This window comes from Macrobrachium nipponense, chromosome 19 (genome assembly GCF_015104395.2).
Source record: "Macrobrachium nipponense isolate FS-2020 chromosome 19, ASM1510439v2, whole genome shotgun sequence".
Taxonomy (NCBI): domain Eukaryota; kingdom Metazoa; phylum Arthropoda; class Malacostraca; order Decapoda; family Palaemonidae; genus Macrobrachium; species Macrobrachium nipponense.
The window spans coordinates 19,509,554-19,533,264 of record NC_061088.1 but is presented as its reverse complement, the minus strand read 5'-3'; the positions used below and the strand labels follow the sequence as shown (position 1 = coordinate 19,533,264).

The following is a 23,711-nucleotide window of genomic DNA, read 5'->3' as shown; positions in this document are numbered from 1 at the left end:
ACATAATATATACATAAAGAAAAATTAAGCAAAGTTCATTACATTTAGATGTATTCGTGTTGAATTGAATTGAATATGTATAGAACTTAGACCAAAGGCCAAGCACTGGGACCTATACGGTCATTCAGCGCTGAAACAGGAACTGAGAGTAAAATGTTTGAAGAGTGTAACAGGAGGTATTCAAGTGGATCTGCCTCAGGAATTGCCCCTGACTTTGGTTAAAAGAAGCTGTACGTATTCAATTTCCACAGTCTTACAATGACACTGCAAAATGAACTATGTATAGGTTATGGTAACTTTGCGCCAACAACTCTTATTCCTTAAAAGAAAAGTTGGCCATCTTTCCTTACCACTCTGTAGATTCGAGGTTTGGTCCTGAAGTTGTAGCGTGGTATTCTTGATGGCCCAAAGGTCTTGCTTGATAGCTGATAAACTAGTGGCTATGGCAGTTAGATTGTCGATGGCAACGGCCTTGGTCACACGCGCTAACTCTACCTTCACCAGTTCACCACTACCTGTAGCAACAAAAGGGTAAATTTTTACATTATACTGCACCTGTATATGCTGCAATGTAAGCAGCCGAAGGAGAAGGGTGTAAAAATAAACAGATAATCCTAGCATAATTCTGCATAGAAATATCAGTCCCAATGCTCTCCAGTTTTCTATGATGTTAGCGTAATTTTCTTTCACAGAAAACAGTAGCAAACGAGACTTGATGATTTAACGACTCATATATTTAGTACTGATAAAACCTTGCCCAGTTGGCACTTTTCAAGTCGGGACAGCCAAAAATGTTCTTGTATGATACCATGGCTTAGGAAAAACAACTACAAAATGGAAAAGAAGCAGCCTTGAAGATAATTCAAACTTACTGTCTAGCTTATTGAAGAGAACATCCTGAAGCTCACGGTAGTTCCTTACAAGCAAGTTTTGCACCTCCTGTTCAAAGAAGAGGATTTGATTAGTTTCTGAAATATTCAAAAATACTTCAAGATCAAAGTTCAGTATAAACTGAATGTACATTTGCTCAGACAAAGGTTTAATGCCTAGTCATGAATGATTCATGTTCACAGGTGGATATTTTGTTGAGTTTTTGAGCCGAGCTATGACGTAAAATCTTGTGTAGCATATTTAAAAAAAAAAAAATAAGCATATTACAACATGGATTTACAACATCAATAAAAAAATCAACTGCTATGAGTGTCGTTTACCATTACATTTACTCATTTGTCAATACTTATTCTAAATTTTCACTTCCATCTTTATTTCTTTTATTATTTTAAGGAAAATCAAGAAATTTGCGAGAGGGTTATCAAATGCATAACCAGTGTGTGTGTGTGAGAGAGAGAGAGAGAGAAGAGAGAGAGAGAGAGAGAGAGAGAGAGAGAGAGAGAGAGAGAGAGAGAGAGAATCTGTCAATATCTACAACTGAAGTTAGTGAGGCATGAACATTGATATATATATATATATATATATATATATATATAGATATAGTATATATATATATATTATATATATATATATATATGTGTGTGTGTGTGTGTGTGTGTGTGTGCGTGCGCGTGTATATATATATGTATATATACAGAGAGAGAGAGAGAGAGAGAGAGAGAGAGAGAGAGAGAGAGAGAGAGAAATTATCGCAGGCCCCATCTCCATGTTTTGGCACGACCCCGAAGACACAAGGGGTCTGAAGGGTCAAGTCAGCAGATGACAAGCTGTGATTATCGGTGGCTCTTCCTTCGACCTTCCAGTGTTTTGTCTCCTGTGCTTCTTCCGGATTCGCTCTTGAAAAGTTCGATGGTGAAAACGTTTTCAAGAGTATTCTCGTAAACGGAGAGGCGGCAGGAGTTGCATAATACCATTTATTCCCGAATGGTTAATTTATCTGTGAAACGTAGTCATCCACGAACATTATTTCAAACAAACTCCAAAAATCGGTTTATCATTCGGTTATTTTTGCAAGTTATTTGAAGCCTGATGATGTGATTAAACACCTTTCCTATTAGAAACGTTTTCCGTTACCTTTGTGAACAAAAGTCAAGTCAAGTTGTGAAGTTTCATATTTACAGGAGGAAATCTTTCCAGAGAGAGAGAGAGAGAGAGAGAGAGAGAGAGAGACGATGATGATGACGAGACGAGAGAGAGAGAGAGAGAGACTTCGCTCCGCCCTATTCCGCAATCCTCCGGAGCATCAAAAGCAATGCAGACTCAGACTATGAAATGCCCTCATAAAATATTCATGGAGCATCCCCATCCGCCTCGTGTGACGTCAAAATGGATATTTTGCGCAAAATATTGACGAAGCGACCGATCTCCATTACCGGGGATGGATGGGTTCGTAAGCCGATATGAAACAAAACCAGTGGCGGTTTTTTTTTTTTTTTTTTTGTCTGTTGTCTCTTTGGGGCAAACCGCACTCCATTAAAAAAATAAAAATAAATATGCATAAAACTCTTTCGACTAAACTATTTGCTATGAAACATTAATAGGCGGAGACATGTCGAAAAGGAATTTACTCTAAATAATGGCAGATCAAGTATCAAACGAAACTACAATAATTCAGTCTTACAAGTACATGCATGTATATATATATATATATATATATATATATATATATATATATATATATATATATATATATATATATATATATAGTTGAAAGGATTCAATTTTTAATGTGGGTGGGAGAGAGTCTATCATCATATTATACTTAATAATTCAAGAAAAATCAAGAATAGCAATGCTTCACTATAATAACCTCACTGTTACAACAAAATTTACATATCAAAACCACGGCTGGACCTCGGCATCATACAATAAAAATTAACGCTTCTTTCCCATCACATTAAACATATCAAGCAACAATTAATGGTGAATGCAAATACCCTACTTCATAAACCACTTTGGGTGTTCTTTACGATCAGTGAATGCCCGAGAACACACTATATCCTGTTTATATCAATTGTCTTTGGCCATGGCACAATTTCTGAACTCGCGATGAAATCTATAGCATATGGGAGCGGAGCACAACGAGGCCTATGTCCAAAACAAAGAGAACGAAGAGACTCAATGTCATATGAATTTAAGTAAAAATATGGACGGTCGATCACACGAACGAGGAGGAGAAGGAAGGAGGTCAGAGTTGAATCATGAGGCGAAGAGTGAGTGGCAGCCATCCCAGAATACATCAGGTCTTTAATTTAAAAAGCAGAGAACACTTTTCTCCGTGACGTCATCACGCCGCCGTTCGGCAAACAGAATAACAACAACATCCGACGACACAAACTTGTTCTCCCGTCGGGGGAAAATGCGACCAAACACTTCGGCCTATTTCGTCTCCGGGGCGTTGGATGTCGTCAGAAGTTGTTAGAGAAAAGCGTCAGCAGAAGACGAAAAATAACAATAAGAGGAGAAAACAGCAGCAACGACAGAAAGAAATAGAAAAAGAGGAAGAAAAGATAAGGCAGATGCTTAGGACGTGACATACCTCGTGCACATGAAATGTAGTGGCAAATTTGGCATGGAGGATAAAAGGGTAAAAATGGCTCAAGTTGACAAATGGTGATGAACACCTATTTGACAGTAGGATAAAACAGTAAAGAAACTGGCCTCATTACGGGTAAAAAAAAATGCCAGAAAAACTTATCTTAATAAAAATAAAATAATAATTAAGTCAGTCTGACCAGACTATTTGGCAAAAATTAGCTTCAAAATTTGACAAATTGGTAAGTAGAAATAAGCCTGTTTATTTTTTACACACAAAATTTGGAGAAGAAACTATCTTGATGATGATCAATTCAAATCATGATAAAATGATTAATGTAACCTAAATATTTTACAAAATTATAAAAATGGAGACACTCTTCTCCGATTATTTGTCAAACTGGGAGAGGGAATCTGGCCTGATTGACAAAAAGTGATGAGAAACTGCCCTGATATACTGATGAATTTATGTAATGTACGATCACCTAACCAAACGCTGAAGAGAAAAAGCTTAATTACTTTAGGAAATATTAAGTTGAAACCGATCCGATTATTTGACAAAATGGCGGGGAGAAATGGGTAAGATCATGTGACAAAAGGGTGAGGAGAAACCGTCATGATTAAAAGTATGGAGTAACAGAGGCATAATTTTATCACAAACTAGTAAGGGGAAACTGGGCTTATTACTGGACAAAATCAAGAAAACGGACAATTATTTCATACAATAAAGATGACTTGGCCTGTCTATTTGATAAACTGAGGCGCTGACCTAACTATTTGACATATCAATGAGATATTGACATCACTAGGACAAAACGAAATCCATTCACTCCAGCAAAATAATGATCAGAGACGAAGCTCATTCGACAAAAGAAGGGGAGAAATTGCCCTAATCACAGGACAAACTGTAATGCATAATTAACCTAATTACAGACCAAACGTCGAACCTGATTGAACTGATTTCTTACTGGAGGAGAGACCGAGATAAAAGCAGAAGACTAATTGATCTGCTTATTAGGCAAATGTTTTGAACCGACATTGGACGCCTTAGCTTCATTAATCAAAAGAAAATCTCCTTTGGCCACTGACAGACAGGTCTCATTGACGAAAGGATTGCAGTCGGTTACCAGCGGAGACAACGCAACTTATTTAGCACGACAGGGAGCACTGTTTTCAGAGAGCATATTCCCTTTCAAATGCTCTTTACTTATCTATAGACACTACGAGCAGAGAGAGAGAGAGAGAGAGAGAGAGAGAGAGAGAAGAGAGAGACCAGGACCTGGATAAACAGGTAAGACGCCCGACCAAAACACTGAATAAGGAATGATTTGCTAGAAAGTGGCGCTGCATAATTCACGGTTGAGGGTTATACACGGAGCTGCAAAATGGCATATCTTGAGATAATCAAATTTTCAGAATACGGTATCGAATATATTCACAGTATACACAAACATAATAATTATATATAATTATATATTAATATGTATATCTATATATTATATATATATATAGTATATATAATTATAAATATATATATATGTGTGTGTGTGTGTGTGTGTGTGTGTGTGTGTGTGTGTGTGTGTGTGTAGGCAAAAACCATGGAGGAAAGTGAAACAATGGAGTACCGCTACAAGACCTTTCGAATTTTGAGCAGAGTCTGCTTAGAAAAGGACAAGAAGTCGAAAGGCCTTGCAGCGGTAATCCAATGTTACCCTTTCCTTCGTGGCTTTTGCCCTTATCTATATATTCATCACGTTCCAAATTTTCGTGATTCAGTTATACATATATTATGTAGTATATGTGTGTGTGTGTGTATGTATGTGTTATGTGTATGTGTATATATATATATATATATATAGATATATATATCATATATATATATATATATATAGATATAATATAGTATATATATATATATATATACATATATATATATATACACACACATATATATATATATATATATAGTATATATTGCATATAATACTATATACATGATATATATATATATATATATGTTAATACATATATAATGTATATGTATTTTTAAGAGCTTAGATATTTATATTATTGATTAATTAATAAAATAATATTTTTTTTTCGATAGGGTAGCAAGTCACACACATGGAATGACAAAACCACAAATGTTACTTCTGACAGTATATGATTCTTATTATTATCAAATAACTATTACAGAAGTTAAAGAACGATATCTATGAGCGCTTCGTGTCTCCTTCATGTGGACATTTTTGGAGCAGGATTAGGAAAGCGATAAAAACCAGGAGATCGCGGCTGTACCCACAAACATAAAACTAAACAAACAAAATTAAATCCAGCGTAGAAAATCCAGAAACAGCCGAGAGGAGGAGGGGAGGAGGAAGAGGAGGAGGAGGAGGAGGGTGTCAACAAGACACAAAGCTATATGGAGATGTTTAACCCTCCAAAGATTCTTTCTCTCTCTCTCTCTCTCTCTCTCTCTCTCTCTCTCTCTCTCTCTCTCTCTCTCGTAAGTAGCCATCTTGCTTGGTGAGACGTACCCGCGTGAAGTCAGATTAATCAACAGATATCACAAGTTAACATACAACTAGAATTTGAGAAATATCTAGAAGTGTTCGTGAACTATCGGTGATAAGATTAGTGTGAAAAATAGTAGGATAAAGCGTCTTCTAAGTTAGTTTATCAAGTGTAATACTATAAATCAGAACAAGATGGCAGTAAGTTCCAACTGCGGGAAGAGGTGGCGTAATTTGGCGTGTTTAGCAGATTCGCAATACGATGAGGTAGCAGGAAGGGAACTGGCATTTCTCATCTATGAAATCAGCAACAGTCCTAACCAAAAAGATACAAAAGCATTCATAGATATATTAGAAGGATATAATCCTTCAAACTGGAACAAATCTAATGAAAACATCTTGAAAATAATTGAAGAAGTTCCAAATAAAATCCAAGTGGTCAAGAGACTCATAAAGAAAATATACATAAACCAACATATTCCGACAAAGAAAATGAATAAGGTGAATCTTGTGAATATCCTAATTGATGCATTAGGAAAAAGAATGCCAAAAGCATGCAAACTGTGTAAGGTTTGGTATAGCATAGTCAATCCACAAAACCTAATCAGAAAATGTGCTGCATGCAACATTCCGACCCATCCACAGTGTGCTGAGGTAATACAAGATTTGAGAAAAGATACAAGAATTTTTTGTTGTCAACATGTCTATCATGGATAGACAATGTTATTAAATCAAGATTGAATGTACAAATAGTTGAGGATGAAGAAGAAGAGGAAGAGGAAGAAGAAGAAGAAAAAGAAGAAGAGGAAAACGGAAGAGAAGTAAACAAAAATGAAATGACAGAAACAAAAATAAGGAAAACAAAGAACAAGATAAAAAGTATGGATGCAGAGATACTCATTGATACTACATATGAGGCAATAAAGCAGCATACCTACGAAGAAATAAATTACGATATGACAACAGAAAAGCAAATCCGAAGAGGCTCTACCCAGATCTATACAATGACGGGAAAGAGGAAAAAATAGACAAGAAAGACAAAATCTGCAACCTTTGAAAAGAGGGAATTGCAGATTTGGAGAAAGATGTTACTACAAACATCCTAAGATATGTCAAAACTATGAAATATATGGTAAATGTGCATACTTAGATGGATATGGGGATGATTGCAGAGATCTGCATCCAAAAATATGTAAAACCTAAAAGAAGGAAAAGGATGTAAGTTCGACAAAAAAATGCAAATATATGCACCCTGTAGCCATGAATCATAATCAAATAAATAACCAACCAAGTAATAAAATCCAAAATAAGAAAGAAACAAATAAAGAGAGAAATCAAGAATATCAGGTAAAAGAGAAAAGCAAACCACCAATGAGATATGCAGAGGTGTCAGCAAAAATTTCAAAGCATCAGCTCCGAAATTATACTCAAGAGATAATAACTGTATTTATTATGCAAGAGGATATTGCAGAAACGGAGAAAATTGCAGATCCAGACACAAAATGAATAATTATGATGAAGGAAGATCAAATATTATGGAAAAGTTGGATTTTTTAATGTCAGAATTTCTGGAAATGAAAAAAAGAACAACATACCAGAACAGGAAAGAGACATGGGAAAAGTCCTTATTACTACCAGTATTAAATGAAGGAGAAAACACGCAAACCATCATAGTGATGAATGCGCAGGGTTTAGTTACGAGTAACTCAAAAAGAAAAATAGAGTACTTAGAAGAACTAACCCAAAATGAAAAGAAAATAGATATAATGAATATAAGTGAAACCTGGTATTCCCAAGAGACTGGGAATGATGATCAATAAAAGGGTTCCAAACTTATAGATCAGATAGAAAAAATAGGAATCAAGGGGGAACCGCAATATATGGGAAAGACAAAAAACAAGGAAAAATATATGAGAAATATAGTAACTCAGAATGTGAACTAATAGCGGTAGAATTTGAATCTGAAAAATTGATGAACATAGTAATATATAGACCTCCTAATACTAAAGAGTTTGACTTAATAATTGAAAAATTGGATGATATATGTAGAAATCACAAGGACATGGACTATCTCCTATCTGGTGACTTCAACTTTCCTTTCGTAGAATGGAAAGAACGAATAGGAGATTGTGGTTGTACTTATACATATAAAAAAGAGAGTAATAGTAGTGCAGAAGATAAGAGGCAATTTGAAAAGCTATTAGATATGCTACTAGAATACAACATTCAACAAATAAATCACCTGCCAACAAGAAAGGAAAATACTTTAGACCTAGTATTTGTGAACGAGATGAATTATGTTAAAGAAAATAATAGTTATAATGCGAATATTTCAGACCATAATGTCATAGAATTAACAGTTCATTCCAAAGCAAGTGAAAATAGAGATAAGCAAGAAATGAAAAAAGTGGGAAGGATATGGAAAATACAACTTCTTACAGTAAAAATATAAAAAATGGTCAGAAATTAATGAAGAATTAAACAAAGATTGGGATAACATTTTCGTAAGTGATGACATAAGGGTAAATACGGAGATATTATATAAAATATTGGAGAAAATAGTGGAAAAATATATACCGAAGAAGAAAAGTAAACATCATTCATGCATACCAAGAGACAGAAGGATCTTGTTCCAGAAAATCAGAAAGTGGAAAAAAGGTCTTGCAAAAGAAAAAAATGCATGGAAAGTTATAGAACTAAAAAGTAAGATAGAAAATGACAGAACAAAAAGCTTATACAATCAAAAGAAAATGAAAAACGGGACTTGGAAGAAAAAACCCTATTAAATATCAAGCAAACCCAAACTATTATACTCATATGCGAAGAAGATGAATAAAAGAAGAATAGAAATAGGCCCTCTGAGAATTGAAGGGAGATTAACGAATGAAAAAAAGGAAATTTGCAACATACTGGCAGAACGATATAAGAGAGAATTCACCCCTAGAATAGATAATGAAGATAATGATATAGAAGTAAGGGATGAAAATAGTGAATATTTAGCTGACATAGATATTAATGAAGCTGATATGTGCAGGCTATAATGAAATTAAAAATGGAGCTGCTGCAGGGCCTGATGGATTCCTGCTATTTTGTTAAAGAAAGTAGTTCATTCTATCGCAAAGCCACTTGCAATATTATTAAGACAAAGTGTAGATACAGGCAAGATTTATGATGAGCACAAATTAGCATATATTACCCCTACTTTCAAAAGTGGATCAAAGGGGGAAACTAGAGGCAAGTAATTATAGGCCTGTGAGTCTAACATCACATATTATGAAAGTGTATGAAAGGGTAATGAAGAAAAATATTATGAAACATTTAATAAAAAATAATTTGTTTAATAAAGGACAACATGGTTTCGTACCCGGAAAAGTACACAAACCCAACTGTTAGTCCACCGTGAGAACATATTCAAAAATATGAAAAGCGGAAATGAAACAGATGTGGTTTATTTAGACTTTGCAAAAGCTTTTGATAAAGTAGACCATAATATATTAGCGAAGAAAATTAGAAACACAATATCGTGGATAAAGTAGGAAGATGGTTAAAAGAATTTTTACACAACAGAAAACAGATAGTTATTGCAAACGACGAGAAATCGGATGAAGTCAAGGTAATATCCGGTGTGCCGCAAGGTACGGTGTTAGCTGCAATACTGTTTGTTATTATGATTGAAGACATAGACAATAATGTGAAGGATTCTGTAGTGAGTAGTTTCGCAGATGACACAAGAATAAGTAGAGAAATTACTTGTGATGAAGATAGGAACGCTCTACAAAGAGACCTTAACAAAGTATATGATTGGGCAGAGGTAAATAGGATGGTATTTAACTCTGATAAATTTGAATCAATAAATTATGGAGACAGAGAAAGAAAGCTATATGCATATAAGGGACCTAATAATGAGACCATCACAAATAAGGAAGCAGTTAAAGACCTTGGTGTGATGATGAATAGGAACATGTTATGCAATGATCAAATAGCAACTCTGTGGCAAAATGTAAAGCAAAAATGGGAATGTTGTTACGGCAGCTTTCAAAAAAAAAAACAAGAAAAGCTGAAAAACACATGATTTTTTATGCTTTATAAAACATATGTTCGTAGTCCACTTGAATATTGCAATATGATATGGTACCCACACTATCAAAAGGATATTGCACAAATAGAGAGTGTACAAAGGTCCTTTACAGCTAGAATAGAAGAAGTTAGGGACCTAGACTACTGGGAAAGACTACAAAAATTCTTAAAATTATATAGTCTAGAAAAGGAGAAGAGAACGCTACATGATAATTCAGGCATGGAAACAGATAGAAAGGAATAGCAGAAAATATCATGGAACTAAAAATATCAGAAAGAACAAGCAGAGGTAGATTAATAGTGCCCAAAACTATAACCATGAAAAATAAGGAAAGCACACAGGACATTAATCCACTCGCACCAGCATCGATAATGCAGCGTCTATTCAATGCGTTGCCAGCTCATCTGAGGAATATATCAGGAGTGAGCGTAGATGTGTTTAAGAATAAGCTCGACAAATATCTAAACTGCATCCCAGACCATCCAAGATTGGAAGATGCAAAATATACCGGAAGATGTACTAGCAACTCTCTGGTAGACATTAGAGGTGCCTCACACTGAGGGACCTGGGGCAACCCGAACAAGATGTAAGGTCTGTAAGGTCTGTAAGGTCTCTCTCTCTCTCTCCTAGTCTTGAACAGCAGCACATCTTTAAGTAGGAATTCCTTTTTTTGTAGTCAGTCATCCAAACCAGTTGTGACCCTACAGGCTGGTATTAAGAGGAGGAAGACGAAAAGGGCATATAGGACTGCTGCAGGATGCTATATCATTTGACGATGACGAGATTGAAAAAAGAAAAATGAGAAGGGCGCGACTGGGGAAAAAGTATGGTATTTTGGGAAGGTGATAATACATAAGGAAAAACGGAGCGGAAAGAGAAAAGTGACGGTGAAAAAAAAAGAAAAAAAATCTGAAGACAAAATTGAAGACACGAAGAAAAGGATTCAGATATACGTAAAAAGGTTAGCTTATCTAATTATCTGTTAGACAAGACACACGAGACAGGTTTTCGAACTCGAAAGAATGTGTAGGGTGAATTATGAGTCATATTAAATGGTACTCGAGAAATGTCCAGTACTGAAACAAATACAAAATTAAACCTACAATTAATCTCCTGAAGTTGAGACATTACATAAAACTAATAATAGTCAACTAAGTGGCCAAGAGATCCCTTCCAGAAGATAGAAAACACAACACAACTGAGGTAAAACTTTCTCGGGGAAATCGCAAATTCCTTCTTCCTTGACGGTTTCGTTTTCAAGACTGAAGAGAATAATAAATACTATAAAATTCTGGTATATATTCCACCGGCAATGGTCACGGTACACGCTCTGCCTCACCAGCGAGAGGAATGTTTCGATTCCGAGGGATGCAGTTCCTCGTTGGACGGGTGAGTGGTGGTCCGAAGTTCGATTATTCGTTCGGTCAACGCGGAATCAGAGGAATATATTTCTGGCGATAGAAATTTATTTCTCGATATAATGTGGTTCGCATCCCACAATAATCTGTAGGTCCCGTTGCTACGAAACCAATTGGTTCCTAGCCACGTAAAAGATATCTAATCCTTAGGGCCTGCAGCTAGAAGAGCTGTTAATCAGCTCAGTGGTCTGGTAAAACTAAGATATACTTAACTTTTCCGAGAGATGCAGGATGTACGTGGTGACTAGTCAACTGGGGAGGGTTGCAAAGGGCTTGGAGGAAGTCATCCAAGAATACTTGCGGGAAAAATTCAAAGTTAGCGCATTCCAGAGCCACTGAATCAAGAGGTGAAAACCAATGTTATATATATATATAGGTTAGCTTCAGAGAACAAAGATGTCACGTTCATACTTTACTTTGTACTCTGGCATTTTACAAGTTGATCAAAAGTATGTAAGTACGTATGTGGTGGTCCTATATACATCTGAAGTTTAAAAAAAACGAATCAGCATTATTTCATAAATATGGATACTAAGAGGAATAAAGAAAGTCCAGTTGTGTATAAAAATAATAAACAATATCAATGGGGGGGGTGTTACATGGTTATCGTTTGAACGAATTTGGAACGAGCCTCGTGTGATTTAGATAACCCATGATTCATCCCATACCTTCACTGCTAACACACACGATATTAACAAAGTAATATTCCTCTACACATAAAAGTTAGCATGATCAATTCTGATGTAATTTTGCAGGGTAGTACATTGGCTCCAGTAAAAGAAGCCAGATCTCCTACTCACATAAAGAAGAAGAAGAAGAAGAAGAAGAAGAAGAAGGTGAAGAAGAAAGTCCAACCTTCTCCTACGAACTAGCGCACCCATCACCGAAAAGTAAAACAAGGTTGACGTTCCACATTCTAAAGGAAGGCGAGACCATTCCAGCATGTTACTTTCCACAACCAGCTCGTAATTCCTTTGGGAACCACCCCTAAACACAAGCCAAAAGCTTAAAAATCCTCAACTAGAATATTTTCCTCAACTAAATAAGCCCCGTGTAACTCCCTACCCCACCCCTTCCCCCCTTCCCCTTCCCCTCCCCTCACCACCTTCAACACACTAGAGAGAGTCTTCTTTTACGAGGACACATGAAAATTTGGTCACGGTCCAAGGTTCATCCTTTTGACAACATCACCTCCGACCATCAGCCACAAAAGAGGTCGCTTCCAGCTGGAACACACTGGCACCACTTTCAACATCGCCGGCTCTTTAAACCCCGTGACAAGTGGCCTTTCCATTACGTGACGACTGCGGAGAACACAACCGCACGAATATATTCCTACAATTTTACAAATTATATAAGATAACCTGAACCTTGTGAGTTCTTTTATATAAGCAAATATAAAATAATACCAATGCCAAATTTTTAATGCATTATTTTATAACATTAAAAAAAGTGCCTCCGTTAACTCTGCCATCATTTTCCCGGCTACATTTATCCTTTACCCCAAAAAAAACTTTTTTTTTCGTTACAAACGGTCTCCCGACATCCAACAAGGCAACGTAAATGCGCGGAGAAATCATAAACCCAAACAAATCCGATTTCCAACGAAGTTACTCAGGTCTAACAAAACTTTTTTAATCTTCAGCGGCAAAATGTTGGTGAATCTCGTCTGGCGGCAACACTGTCATTCTGTTTGAGAAGTTTTCTCACAGCATAAATATCAGTCTCCAAATTAAAGGAAAGAAGTTAGGTTAAATTCCAATTAAAGGACGAATCAGCGTGGTGGAGCCACATGTCATTGTCTTGAACGTGGCTTGTAATCTGGAAGTATTGTTTAATCGGTGGATTAACTCAATGAATGGCGTCAACTGACTTTGCAACTATGGCAAGTGAAGGATAAAATATATTTTCGCTTTTTGGCCTTATATAAATATGTTACAGCATACAACGTCTCGCTTTTCTTGAAAAACAATGTGAAAAATAAACTGTCTAAATCATACAAGATTTGATCTCGAAAAAATGAACAGTAGTCGATGTATCAATTAAAAGTGAAAATCACCAAATTAAAGACTCCTGAAGGAACTGTATATTTATTAAGAATGAGAAGCATTCAGACTCGTCCGGAGATCGCGGCGACAACAATCCCATGATGGAACAGTTCTTGACTTCCATGATGGAACACTTCTTGACTTCCATGATGGAACACTTCTTGACTTCCATGATGGAACACTTCTTGACTTCCATGATGGAACAATCCTTGACGTCCATGATGGAACAGTCCTTGACTTCCATGATGGAACACTTCTTGACTTCCATGATGGAACAATCCTTGACGTCCATGATGGAACAGTCCTTGACTTCCATGATGGAACACTTCTTGACTTCCATGATGGAACAATCCTTGACGTCCATGATGGAACAGTCCTTGACTTCCATGATGGAACACTTCTTGACTTCCATGATGGAACACTTCTTGACTTCCATGATGGAACACTTCTTGACTTCCATGATGGAACAGTTCTTGACTTCCATGATGGAACAGTCCTTGACGTCCATGATGGAACAATCCTTGACGTCCATGATGGAACAGTTCTTGACTTCCATGATGGAACAGTTCTTGGAACTTCCATGATTGGAACAATTCCTTGACGTTCCTATGGAACATCCTTGCGTCCCAATGATTGGGAACAACCTTCCTTGACGTTCCATGATGGAACAGTCCATTTGAACGTTCCATGATGGAACAGTTCCTTGACTTCCATGGATGGAACAGTCCTTGACCTTCCCTGATGGAACAGTTTGACCTTCCATGATGGAACAGTCCTTGACTTCCATGATGAAACAGTCCTTGACGTCCATGATGGAACAGTCCTTGACGTCCATGATGGAACAGTCCTTGACGTCCATGATGGAACAGTTTCCTTGACGTCCATAGGGAACATTCCTTGGAACGTCCATGATTGGAAACAGTTCCCTTGACTTCCATGATGAAACAGTTCCTTGAAGTCCATGATGGACCAATTCTTGACGTCCCATGGAATGGAACAGTCCTTGACGTCCCATGATGGAAACAGTTCCTTGACGTTCCATGATGGTAACAGTCCCCTTGACTTTCCATGATGAAACAATTCCTTGACGTCCATGATGGAACCAACTTCTTGACTTCCCATATGGAACAGTCCTTGGAACTTCCATGCCTTGACAATCCTTGACTTCCATGATGGAACCAGTTTCCTTGGACTTCCATGATGGTAACAGTCCCTTGACTTCCATGATGGAAACAGTCCTTGACGGTCCCTGATGAACAGTCTTGGAACGTCCATGATGGAACCGTTTCTTGACTTTCCATGATGAACGTCCTTGACGTCCTTGATGGAACGTTCCTTGACGTCCATGGAATGGAACAGTCCCCTTGACTTCCATGATGGAAACAAGTCCTTGCGTCCATTGTGGAGACCAATTCTGACTTCCAAGGAAGGGAACGTTCCTTGACGTTCCATGATGGAACAGTTTCCTTGACGTTCCATGATGGTAACAGTTTCCCTTTGACCGTTTCCATGATGGGAACAGTTCCCATTGACGTTCCATGATGGAACAAGTTCTTTGGACGTTCCATGATGGAACAGTCCTTGACGTCCATGATGGAACAGTCCCTTGACGTCCATGATTGGAACGTTCCTTGACTTCCATGATTGGAACCGTTCCCTTGAACGTTCCATGATGGAACAGTCCTTGACTTTCCATGAGGAAAAGGAACAGTGGAACTTGACGTCCATGACTGAGGACGGAACAGTTCTTAACTTCCATGATGGAACAGTTCTTGACTTCCATGATGGAACAGTCCTTGACATACTAAATGAATATCCGTTCTAGACTCTCCAACCGAATCTGGATCTGAATACAGACTTGAACTTTTCGGAAGCGAATCTAACCAACTTTAATTCACCGGATCCAGGCTTGAGCAACAACCCTAATCTGGGGGAAAGGTCGTGCCTATGGGGAGAAGTGCCTTAGGGTCGTTCATACCGATCCGTTTGGACAGATTCCTTGCAAAGGCCGATGAGAACAGGCTAGACTTAGCATAATGGAAATATGGGAGAGAGAGAAGATTGTACTTTGGGGATACGAAAGTTCGAAGGGAATTCCTATGCTAGGTATCACAATGGAATCAACGGTCACTGAACTGTATAATTCGAGGTAAAAAAAATAAATAAAATAAATCGACGGAGACATGATCATGTTGGCAAAAACATTTAAAAATTAACAAAAATAAGCTTACAAATAAATACCAATATTCTCCTGCGGAGAACCGTTCGCTAAAATACCTTGCATATCTAAAAATATTACTTATGACGAGGACCTGACGTCTCTCTCTCTCTCTCTCTCTCTCTGAAGGCTCAGAGGAAACCATCAGTTTCGTGCCACAATAACAACACAAGGACGTTGAGAAATGACACCAGGTGTGGTAATTAGTTTACCGTACGTCACTGCAGTTGCACGAGGTGTTTATATTGTTTGTCACTTCGTTTGAAGTTTTCAATGCAGGAACAGGAGCTTGTGTGACGTAGTTGTTATATAGGAATAGGAAAATGCGTGTCTTGCATATACACAATGTTAGCCGGTTAAAAAAAATGGAGGTGAAACTTCAAAATAACATTGCTTAATTGAAAATTACGCAAAAACAGAACGTGAGTTTTCTCTGCAACGTAAACTCCAGTTAAAAAAATATTACTAGGACAAACCGTGCCTTTCTCTCTAAACATCAGACAATGAATACCACACCGTAGACCACACCGTAGACGACAACCATAACTGTTGTGACGCCAGTTTAAGGAATCAAACCAATTTATCCTACCAAACGTGAGAATAATGCAAAAATAATGATAACTCACGAAATGTTATAATCAACAATCGTCATAAAAAACTGATTCACGTTTGACATAAATCATATATTGCCATCTCCAGTGTCCAACAACAATCTTACAATAGAAGGCCCTTAGATATAGTGTCCTACAGAAAATATATTGCTTTCGTGGGTTATTTTCCAAATCTATCACAGTGGACAGAAGTTTGTATGGATCTTGGTTGACCAAATTAGTTTGGCGGGATTATTTTTAAAACTTTAGAACTTGGAGCCATTGGGTTGGTAAAGACTCTCCCTCCATACATTACTTAAATCTGAAAGTCTGTTCCCTATTAAAGACAGAATGACATAATATAATAATATAAATATAATTAATAAAAACAATGGGCGTAACCTGTACAAAAACGCTGATAACGAAAACCGAACACACTCAAAATAATGTACTTGGCAATTACATGTTCTTACTCAACAACAAACTCAATGCCATTTGTAAGTCCTTCATTGAGTTGTTCACGACATGAAAAACTGATATTATTATAATTATCAGAGAGCGCTTCTGCGAGTTAAGGCTTTTTGTTCCTTCCTTTTACATATAATTCTATAATGTTTGTTTCCCTCTTGCTTCCCCTCAGCCCTAAACCATCAGCCTCCCTGCAAAAAAAAAAGATACAGAATAGGAAGCTTTGTTTTTCATCTAGAGATTTACTGATACCATTTTTCTTCAACCTGAGAAAGATTTGGGCTATTTGTGTGTGGTGGATGTAGCGATATTATTCCCTAAACATACACAATGAAGTTTTCTTGTAAATACCAAAATAAAATATATCCATTTGTGTATCCAGTTGCACTTTCATACTCGAATCAAACTTAAATTAAGGAATAAATGAATATTTATAATCCACACACTTGAAATGTATTTATGGCCAGTCCCTCACGCTACCAGCCCATATGAAAGTAGCCATCGAACGACAGTGTGACAGCAACATCCCATTACCGAGAACGAAACGTCCGCAGGCATTTTTTAAAGGATTACATTAGAGTGGTCTGGCAACTTAATTCGTTTGGTTTGGTTTGGTTTGTATGGTGTTTTTACGTTGCATGGAACCAGTGGTTATTCAGCAATGGGACCAACGGCTTTACGTGACTTCCGAACCACGTCGAGAGTGAACTTCTATCACCAGAAATGCACATCTCTCACACCTCAATGAAATGCCCCAGAATCGAACTCGCGGCCAACGAGGTGGCACGCCAACACCATACCGACCACGCCACTGAGGCGGTCGCAACTTAATGCGTAAACATCAATTTTTAAAGTGATTACTACTTGGGGCTTTAGATAACATAACCCCATCAAGAACAGAACAATAATAATTATAAAAAAAACAGTAATATTTATGGAAACGAATTCATTGGAATCTAGATTATCTAAAGGTAATCCCTGACTAAGTTATTTTACTATGTAAGGTAATCCCTCACTAAGATATTTTACTATCTAAAGGTAATCCATGCCTACATTATTTTACTATCTAAAGGTAATCCCTGACTAAGTTATTTTCCTCTCCAAAGGTAATCCCTGACCGAGTTATTTTACTTTATTATTTTCCAGCCAATGACAATATAAAGAAAAAGAAGATTACATGATTTTTATTCCATTACTTGGAAATAAAAATTCGACTGCTGTCAACAGGAGTAAATAAACAACCAATGACGTCAAACGGCTCAATTACCTCAAACTCATACCCAACGGATCAAACCGCTTCCTAAATATTTACGGCCATCAAAGGATGTTTTTTCCCACCTTCCCCTTCTATTAGGGTGGGAAATGTCCTTTCGGGCCTATCAAAAATAACATCAGTGTCACAATGTTCGGTCCAGTTGAGAATCAGTTCTCCAGCTCTTCCGTACGTAAAGAATGCTAACGTCTCTGATTAGTTTATATTATATAATATATATATATATATATTATATATATAGTATATTATATATATATATATATATATATATATATATACACTTATATAATGTGTGTATGTAGTATATGTTATAACATACCCGAGCCCCCGTAAATTAGTCGAAAGCGTGGATTGGTGTATTGTATGTTATGTATGCAGATGTATATAATTTGCACACCTACATGCACACATTATCTATACACACACACATATGTGTATGTGTGTGTGTGTGTGTGTGTATGGCCATACAATGAAATTGTTCTATCAACTGGCCTGTGTCAGAGAGAGAGAGAGAGAGAGAGAGAGAGAGAGAGGAGAAGAGAGAGAGAGAGAGAGATCCAAGACGTAATAAAAACCAAATCTAAATTCCGAGTCCTAAGTAGCTACCTACTTCCGTAAGACGCCATAAAACAAGTGGCAAGGGTTCCTCGCCACTGCGATATATGCTATCTGCTTATTCATTTCAACGAAATGCTTGGTGAATGTTTCCAATCTGAATTAACTCAGAATTGAAAATGAAGTTAAGAAGAGTCTATAATGGCCAAGACAAGAATAATCTCTATACACCAGAAATAACGAGAAAAAATAAGGAGCAACACAAACGAAAATGTCGCTGATCGCGAACTTCAAAAGGAATCAGTAATAATAATAATAATAATAATAATAATAATAATAATAATAATAATAATAATAATAATAATAAAACTGATATTTAACATAGCGGCAACTCTGACCCGTATACACATGCCTGGGATTCAATCTTATCCACCCACATTCCACATCAAACAGGCGGCAAAAAGTGGGTGAAAGTTCATGAAGTCACTTAAAAAAAAAAAAAAAACATACCTGAACGAAAATTTTTTTTGTCTACATTACACCTTGAACACGGCGATATAAATCCACCAAAACCTTGAGTCAACAACTACTAAAAGTTTATACGCCATAAAATATCCAATAAGAAGAAGCAGCTCTAGGTAAAATAATAAAAAATCAGTGCAATATGTAAAAAGAAAGAGAGGCAGAGAAAAGCATTCAGAGCGATTGTCGGTCAGCTATGAAGAACCCAACAACAACTCTACGGGTTTCCGATGATACTTTCACATCTGGTATTGACGATTGAGTGGGCTGAATGAGGAGGAAAGGAGGCATGGGGGTGGGGGGTGGGAAGGGAGGAAGAGGTGGATGGTGGGGTAACGGGCAAAGGTATCAGGGCCTGGGTCCGGGAGAAAAGTGAAGGAGGAGGAGGAGGAGGAGGAAGAATGGGAGGCGGATAGGATTTGGAAAGATGAGGAAAGAGAGAGCAAGTACCATGGATGGGGAGAGATAAAGGGGATGGGAAAGGAAGGGTGAGAGGAGTACATATAAAAAGAGGGTGGGGAAGAGGATACATGGGTAAGGAGAACGGAAGGGGATAGAGTTAAAGGAATAGGAAGGGGTGTAGAACTTGGATATGAGAAATAAAGGATGAGAAGAAAGTAGGGAGGGAAAGAGCAGGAGGGTGTGAGAAACTCACGGAGGGGGAGGGGGGGGAGAGATGGACGGTTGGAGGAATGAGAGATGGAGCAACAAAGGTTGTTTTCACACAATGCTACGCGCCATAAAGGGGATGACGCAGGACAGGAGTCAGCGGGGAGAAAAGCGAACGGAATAAGAGGAGGAAAGAGGAGAAACAACAAGAGGAAACAAGAGGTGTAAAACCTAGATGGTAATGGAGGAGATGACTCTGAGGTTACGAATGCGAGAAGGGTGGCGGTGGAGTGGGGGGGAGAGAGAGGGGGGGGGGAGAGAATAAGGCAAAATGGGGTGAAGGCTGGTGACCAATGGGAAACATCAGTTGGGGGTGGGGGGTGGGGAGAGTGTCTCATAAATCAAGATTCGGCCATAAAACACCCCAAAAAAAACGACAAATCGACGCTACGGTAAAACAAAGAAACAAACAAAAAAAAGGAAATGGATATGAAAGGCAATAACAAAATAATCAACTAGGCTTCTTTTAGGACTTAATAAAAATGATATGTCAAGAGTATGGGGTTTGTTGGAAAGTTATCGTAGACGTTAACTGCGGCAGCCATAAAGTGAAAAACCGGCGACCAATTTGGGTCACCCATAAACAAGGCTCTCGGGAAAATGATCGTAATATCATAAACTGAAAGAGGAGGACAACAGAGAAGTCGGGGGGGAATGCGAAAGAGGTGCAACAAAAGGAACGCGGAGGTCTACGGAGAATGCAAGACGATAACAAGTTAAGGTTTGAAAACGTATGAGGCCCAAGAAGAGGATAAGAAGTCATGGAAAAAAGAACTTTAGAGGACATGAAGTCATGGAAAAATAAGAACTTAAGAGGCCGTAAGATCATGATTAAATGAGAACTTAAGAGGCTGTAAGGTCATGGGAAAATAAGAACTTAAGAGGCCGTAATTGATCATGATAAATTAAGAACTTAAGAGTTCATGAAGTCATGGGCAAATAAGCACTTAGAGGCCAAAAGGTCACGGGAAAATAAGAACTTGAGGGGCCATAAGATCACGGGACAATAAAAAACTAAAAACAATAGTCTTGAAAATAAAATACGGAAACAAGCGTTATGGAAATAACTCCAAAAAGAAATGGTTGGAAAATAGAACTTCGAAGAAGGACGTTTGAAAATAGAACTCGAAACAGGAAGTCTTTGGAAAATAAGTAACTTTACGAAAGACACGAATTTGGGGGAAAAATAAGAACTTTTACAACAGAAAACTGGGAAAATAAGAACTTACGAAGACAAGAAGTCTTGGGAAAATAAGAACTTACGAAGACAAGAAGTCTTGGGAAAATAAGAACTTACGAAGACAGGAAGTCTTGGGAAAAAACTACGCATAATCTTGGAAAATAAAGACTTACAAACAAATCTTGGGAAAATAAGAATTACGAAGCAGAACTTGGGAAATAAGAATTACGAACAAGAATCTTGGGAAAATGTTACGAACAAGAAGTTCTTGGGAAAATAAGAACTTACGAAGACAGGAAGTCTTGGGAAAATAAGAACTTAACAGAACATAAAGACACTGGAAAATGAGAACCAAGTAGCAGACAAAGAAAAACTGAAATAAGAAAAATATGAATGAAGTACAAGACTACGACAATGAAAAGTGTAGGAAAAATAATAATAATTATGTACAAAAACACGACGAGAAGCTAATGCAACGTACAAGCGTAAGACTAAGATGTTTTGGAAAAATACGAATGAGGTTCAAGATATTGAGGGATAAGCACGAAAAAGCAATGAAAATTAAGAACAATAAAACGAGATAGAATGCGAATGAGGTGAAGGAAATACAAGTCGAAGAAAAATACAAACGTTGTGGGAGAAAGAGGAGAGAAACGAGTAATAGGAAATATTCGAAAGAGGTGAAATGAAGAGATAACAGACTAATATGAAAAACACGAACGAGGTAAAAAAAAAAAAAAAAAATCTACAGATAGTTTACAAAAAATACGTGTCGGCAAAAAAAAAAAAAAAAAAAATCAAATTACTTGGTAAAGAAGAATTGGAGTAGACGAAATAGGGAACAAGTAAATGAGAGAATTTAACACACACAAAGCCTATAAAAACCTACATCATCAAAAGAGAGAGACGAAAAATACGATCGACCGTAGGATCTTAGAAAATGAGATGGTAAGTTAAAGACCTCCAGAGGGATGAAGACTACAAGATGTAGCCAAAGCAACTCCAAAGAAACGAATGTCTAAAAGAGGACGTCTAAGAGGGCAGCGACCCTTTCTGATGGGAAGACCAATGGAGCGAAAAAACATAACAGCAAAGTAAAAACTGGAAGAGAGAGAGAGAGAGAGAGAGAGAGAGAGAGAGAGAGAGAGAGAAGACGAGGATGACCTTGTTCTAAATGACGCACACTTCCACGAACAGATATACATAGCCGCGCTTTAATGAACATTCGTGGAAGGTACATGCATACATTTATACTCATGTACATTTCTATAAACATACTAGGTAAAGCCTATGTTAAATCTATGTACGAATGAGCACATACATGCATTTATACATATGTACATTTCCATAAACATGCTAGGTAAAGCCTATGTAAAATCTATGTATGAATGAGTACATACATTTATACACATGGGCAGTTCTATAAACATACTAGGTTAATCCTGTTAAAGCTATGTAGGAATGAGTCTATAGCAATTACATTAATAAATATTAACTTTTTTTTTTTTACTTCATTTACGTTATGGGAAGCTCTTCCTTTGCAATCTCATGAAAATGAAAAACTTCTCCAACGGAAAGGACCTATGGATTAAGACAAACTCGCTGGACGAGTCGGTTGAGTATTCGCCCACCGGTTTGGTAGTGGAACCCCGAGTTCGTTGCCAGTTTCAGCCAGGGCGGAATCAGAGGAATGTATTGCTGGTGATTAGAAATTCATTTCTCAATATAATGTGGTTCCGATCCCACAATAAGCTGTAGGTTCCGTTGCTAAGTGGGCCGGCCCTAGGATAGCTGTTAATCAGCTCAGTGGTCAGGTTAAACTAAGATACACTTAGTTACTTTTACTTAAGACAAAAGAAAACGCAGTTTAGATAATGAAAATATTATTAAAGTCATATATTACTAATTTCAATACTTGTTTATTTATAGACAGTATTATTATTCATTATTTATTATTCTCTTGGAAATGAGAGTCGGGTACGTTTCTTGAGTTAGCATAATTCAAACTAAAACTAAATTTAAGGCGAAAGAAAAAAAATCGATAAATTCGCTCGATTTTTCCAGCCTCTTGATAAAGAGAGGAAGAGGCAGACGGGCCTCCATTTATCCCTAATTACCGACAGTGAGAAGTTGCCAACAGACCTGGGAGTCAGAAGCGAACGGCAATGGGTCACAAGAGACCAAAGGAGAATAAATTCACATTATACAGCCTTCAATATCACAACTCCTGAGAAATATCTCGGTACAAAGACCCAAGACTCAAGATAAAGCAACCAGCTGTGTCATATACCCTCAGTTCTATTCGCTTTAACCAAGAAGAGGACAATGTTTACGCAGGACAATGGGACTTAAAGCAGAAATCAAACGCTAATCAATACTTCAGCCTTAAAATCATAATGTCAGAGGCATCACCACAAGAGCAAAACACTAATCCATTTCGTGATAAAGCGGAAACGAGGTAAGAATACATTTACAGCTGAGTGGCTGAATGACCACCCAAACCTATATCACACATACAAGACACAAACACGCATAATTATATATATTATATATATATATATATATATATATATATATATATATATATATATATATATATATATATAAAACACCATAATCCTGAGCATTTAAGCTTCTAGGGGAAAAACGTCCCACGCGTAAAAATAAATACCGAAATTTTAAAGGGGAAAAAT

At 37.2% G+C, this 23,711-nt stretch overlaps 1 protein-coding gene across 13 annotated transcripts in view; it reads right to left on the bottom strand.

Moving 5' to 3' along the window:
* The window catches only part of LOC135214579 (prominin-1-like), a 440,766-nt gene that overhangs the window by 46,196 nt on the left and 370,859 nt on the right, over positions 1-23,711 (bottom strand). For 11 of the 13 annotated variants that reach the window (XM_064248931.1, XM_064248986.1, XM_064248992.1 and 8 more), the window contains 2 exons: positions 873-939; positions 351-524 (listed from right to left, as the gene is read on the bottom strand). In XM_064248931.1, the coding sequence (XP_064105001.1) occupies positions 351-524; positions 873-939 (241 nt within the window). The remainder of the gene's footprint in view (positions 1-350; positions 525-872; positions 940-23,711) is intronic. The other 2 variants (XM_064248942.1, XM_064248967.1) reach the window with 1 other exon arrangement.